Source organism: Gopherus flavomarginatus, chromosome 7, assembly GCF_025201925.1.
Source record: "Gopherus flavomarginatus isolate rGopFla2 chromosome 7, rGopFla2.mat.asm, whole genome shotgun sequence".
Taxonomy (NCBI): Eukaryota; Metazoa; Chordata; order Testudines; family Testudinidae; genus Gopherus; species Gopherus flavomarginatus.
The window spans coordinates 99121428-99125599 of NC_066623.1; the positions used below are offsets into that span (position 1 = coordinate 99121428).

At 49.0% G+C, this 4172-nt stretch overlaps 1 protein-coding gene across 1 annotated transcript; it reads right to left on the reverse strand.

Annotated features, from left to right (window-relative positions):
* Window positions 1–551: 551 nt before the first annotated feature.
* FOXD3 (forkhead box D3) lies at window positions 552–3172 on the reverse strand. The gene is made up of 2 exons (XM_050962061.1): window positions 2606–3172; window positions 552–2441 (listed from the first exon to the last, which is right to left on the reverse strand). Exon 2 carries the CDS (start codon window positions 2398–2400, stop codon window positions 1204–1206), a length of 1197 nt encoding a protein of 398 aa, XP_050818018.1. The 5' UTR covers window positions 2401–2441; window positions 2606–3172; the 3' UTR covers window positions 552–1203.
* Window positions 3173–4172: the final 1000 nt, after the last annotated feature.

A 4172-nucleotide genomic window follows, 5' to 3' on the forward strand; every position in this document is an offset into this window, starting at 1 on the left:
ACTATAGGTATTATGAATTTTGTGCTACTTTAACTGACTGTTTATATACACACAGTTATAGTAGAAAAATAATGTGATTTGGGGAAATTTTATCTCACGTTCTAAAGCGTTAATGCGTCTCAAACATAATCTAATTGCGATAATGTTTTATTTTTGTACTGTTGATTTAAATTAGATTTTGCCATGGCAGACCTTTCTGTATTGCAACTGGATTGCTTTCCTGCTCACTGCGCAATTGCGCTGACAATTTAGACTGAATAAACGGAAGTTATCTGCACTAATCGTCTGTTTTATTATGGCAGACACTAAACAAATCTGGGATCTTAAATTAGTCAAGATCTATAGAAACAATAACTAACATAACTAGCATGTTATTTAACAACTCCTGGAAAGGTTATTTGAATTAAAGGGAAAGTTAGGTATTTACAGAAAAAGGTTAGTTAGATTCAATCATTTAAAATATCTTCTCATCCATACATTATACACCTAAAATTGTCACCCGATCAGACTCTCTCTCTCTATAGTATATAATTATTAAATAACACAAAAAACAGCATTTTAAAAATTTATTTACAAAGTTGTGTACAACACGAAGGAATAACATTTAGAATACATATATTCATTCATATATAAACAGACTTCTATAATAGAATGACTGGGTTTTTGTCCTTTTCCCCTCCAATTTTTTGTTTGTTTAATATTTAAAATTTTCCCCGCTTTTTTAATACATTTTTTGTTCTTTCAGATAAAACTGTTTGGAGAGTAAGAACCTTCAAAAAAAGTGAAAGTTCAAAGCTCCTAATTCCTACTGTTATTTGCCTTTTTAAAAAAATAAAAACCCCAAAAGTAAAGTCAATACTTTTTAATACAAATATGTACAAATGTTGATTGGATTTCTTTTCTTTCTTTCTTTTTTTACCTGTACAGAAAGCATTCCTTGTGTGATTGTGTGTGTGTTTGGCTTTTTTTTTTTTTTTAATATAGGGGGCTGGTTATTTTTTTCTTTCTTTCTTTTTGCTTGTACAGTGCAGGTTTTTAATTTGATTTTGTTAGCGTCCAGGGGTTTTGTCTCTGATTGATAGGAAGAGAGGTCGGGTGTTTCCGGCCCCCTCCCCGAGTCTCTTATTTATAGATAGATGGATATAAAATAATAATAATAATAAAAAAGCAAAGAATCAGCACTGAGCCCGGGGTAGTTCTTAATTACTGGGCTGGCCATTTTGCCTGCACGGCTGCCGCGGACGCTGCGGGCTGCAGGAACTGTCCCGAGATAATGTTTGTAGGCACGCTCAGGATGGGAGCGATGGCTGCTGTGGTCCGGGTGAGGGACAGCGGCTGGTGGGCCATGAGGGCGGACTGGACGGTGACCGGGGGCCGGAGAAAAGTCTGTGCGCTGCTCCCTGAGCTGGTGGCCGACACTCCGATGATATTCTCTATGCTGAACGAGGGCCGGCTGCTGGGCTCCGACTTGATGAGGGAGCTGGCGGCGCTGAGGCTGTTGAGCTGCAGCTGGAGGCTGGGGCTGAGCTGGGAGTTGAAGGCTTTGCGGCTCAGCTCGCTGGAAGGCAGCAGGGGCACGGCCGGGGGCAGCATGGGCCCCACGGGCGGGATGTAGGGGTACTGCAGGGCGGCGGCGGCCGGGTGCGGGTAGGCGCCGGGGTGCAGCCCGTAGGGCCGGCCGTAGGGGCTGGCCAGGCTGTAGGCGCCGAAGCTCTGCATCATGAGCGCCGTCTGCTCGCGCAGGTGCTCCTGCTGGTGGCGCTTGAAGCGCTTCCTGCGCCGGAGGAAGCTGCCGTTGTCGAACATGTCCTCGGACTGGGGGTCCAGCGTCCAGTAGTTGCCCTTGCCCGGGTTGCCCGGCTCGCGGGGGATCTTGACGAAGCAGTCGTTGAGCGAGAGGTTGTGGCGGATGCTGTTCTGCCAGGCCGGGAACTTCTCCCGGTAGTAGGGGAAGCGGTTGCTGATGAACTCGCAGATGCCGCTCAGCGTCAGCTTCTTCTGCGGGCTCTGCAGGATGGCCATGGTGATGAGCGCGATGTAGGAGTAGGGCGGCTTCACCAGGCTGTTCTTGGGCTTGCTCTGCCCCGGCAGGGCCCCGCCGCCGCCGTCCTCCCCCACCCCGCCGCCGCCTGCCGCCTTGCCCCCGTCCGCCGCCCCGCTAGGGATGGCCTCCGCCGGGCTGCTGCTGCCGCTGCGCTCCCCTCCTGCCCCCGCCTCCTTGGGGAGCAGCAGCTCCTCCGCCTCCTCCAGGGGCAGCCCGGCCGGGCTGCTGGCCTCGCCGTCGCTGTCCTTCTCCAGCCCTTCGTCCCCTTCTCCCACCACGTCGATATCCACATCTTCGGCCGTCAGGACGGTCTGGCCGGACATGTCGCTGGTGCTGCTGCCGCCTGACAGGGTCATTACCGCTCAGGGGAAGGGGGGCACAGGGGAAAGGGAGGGGGCTGGGGGCGAGAAAAAGTGAGAAGGGAAGAGAGGGGAGGGGAGGGGAAAGGGGGGAGAAAGAGGTGAGCTGGGCTTGGTGGCTTCTCTAGCTGGCACCTGGGCTCAACCTTCCCCCCCCCCTCCCCAGCTGCGGGGCTTCTTGGTGGCTTCCCCCAACAGGTACCTCGGATCACACCAAAGTCCCCTGTCTGCGGGGCTCGGTGCCTTCTCCACCAGGCATCTGGGATCAGATCAAACTCCTCTTGGAGCTGCTGGGCTTCTCGGGGGCTTCTCCAGCAGGGTACCCGGCATCAGGTCAAACTCCTCCGCCGATTCCTTTCTGCTGAGCGTGGCGGCTTCCCCAGCAGGTCAAACTCCTTTACTGGTTCTTATAAGCAGGTATTTGGGCTCAAACGTCTCTGCCGGTTCCTGCTTCCCCCAGCAGACATATGGGATCAGATCAAACGCTTCTAGCAGCTGGGCTGGTGGCTTCCCCAGAAAGCTACTGGGATCCGATCAAAACTCCTCTACTGTTCATCTGAGCTGCTGCTGCAGGTTAGATCTCTTTAAACTCAGCCTTTCCACCTCTTCTCTTAAACGGTGTCTTGCTTCTGTCCTCTCAGTAGCTTCCCCACCACCACCACACACACACACTTCCTCTCTCTTGTTTCTCTTTCCCCGTTTTGGAGAGAGGGGGAAAGGTATTTCTAGACGCGGGGGGGGGGGGGGGAGGAATCAGGATGTTATAAGAACTCACTTGCCACTTTGAAAGTCCTTTTTTAAAGACTGGCTGATAGATTACTTTCCAGTTAAAGATATACTAGGAGGCGTGGCCACATGACCGCCTGACGTCAGTCGCCCCACTGTTAAGCCATGCAAAACTCAAGTTGTTTCATGGAATTGTCAACAAAGAGACAACAGTGGCTCTACTTATCATGATCATATACAAGCATCACTTCAGCCCACAGCCTCCCTTCACGCTAGGTAGGGACTCCAAAATAGGACTATATCAGTGCGAAACCATTAGTCTGCCTTTTTCTAAGATTACAGGTTAGAAGCATTTCATTTCTATTACAGGATGACTGGAGCTTTTTTCAACAATGATAAGGCTGGAATTCTATGAACTGGTAAAAGAGCGAGAGAACAACCATTCTGATTTTAGCATTAAAACAGAAGTTAGTGCTGCTTTTTATTTAAATACAAACACCCTGCGAAATGCCAAAGGTCAGGAGTAGAACCTGAACTGTGTAGGCATCGCCAGTATGTTTTATGAGCACCATCGCCTCTGACCAAATATACACTAAACGGCTGCATCATCATATTAATCCTTAACAACAACAACTTTTGGCTCTGAAATCACTTTCCGGTGGGTTTTTTTTTCCCCAACAGCAGCATCAGCTGGAAACCGAAGATCAGAAAATGGCTATTGATTAATCTATTAGATTAGTTGCAGAGAGAAATAAAAAAGACGTAAAATAACAAAGGGAAACTATAAATAAAGAAGCCGTTAGCTGCCTTTTTTTTTTTGGCAGAGGTGTTAACGACATAATCATTGCCAGCGTTAGCATATGAAAAAGTAGGAAATGAGGGAGTGTGTGAATGTGAAGACTCTATTCACCCGAGTGCAAGGTAAGCCTTGTCCCAAGGAAAGGGGGAGGCAGGGTTACAAATCCTATTCCTTTTGTGCCAAGGGGAGCTGTTTAAACCGAGAACAATAACACCTGGGTAGGTCGGAAACGGTTTGCTCGGTG

What these genes read in the sequence shown, in the direction of transcription:
- FOXD3 (XM_050962061.1), bottom strand. Translation starts at nt 2,400, where the DNA reads ATGACCCTGTCAGGCGGCAGCAGCACCAGCGACATGTCCGGCCAGACC.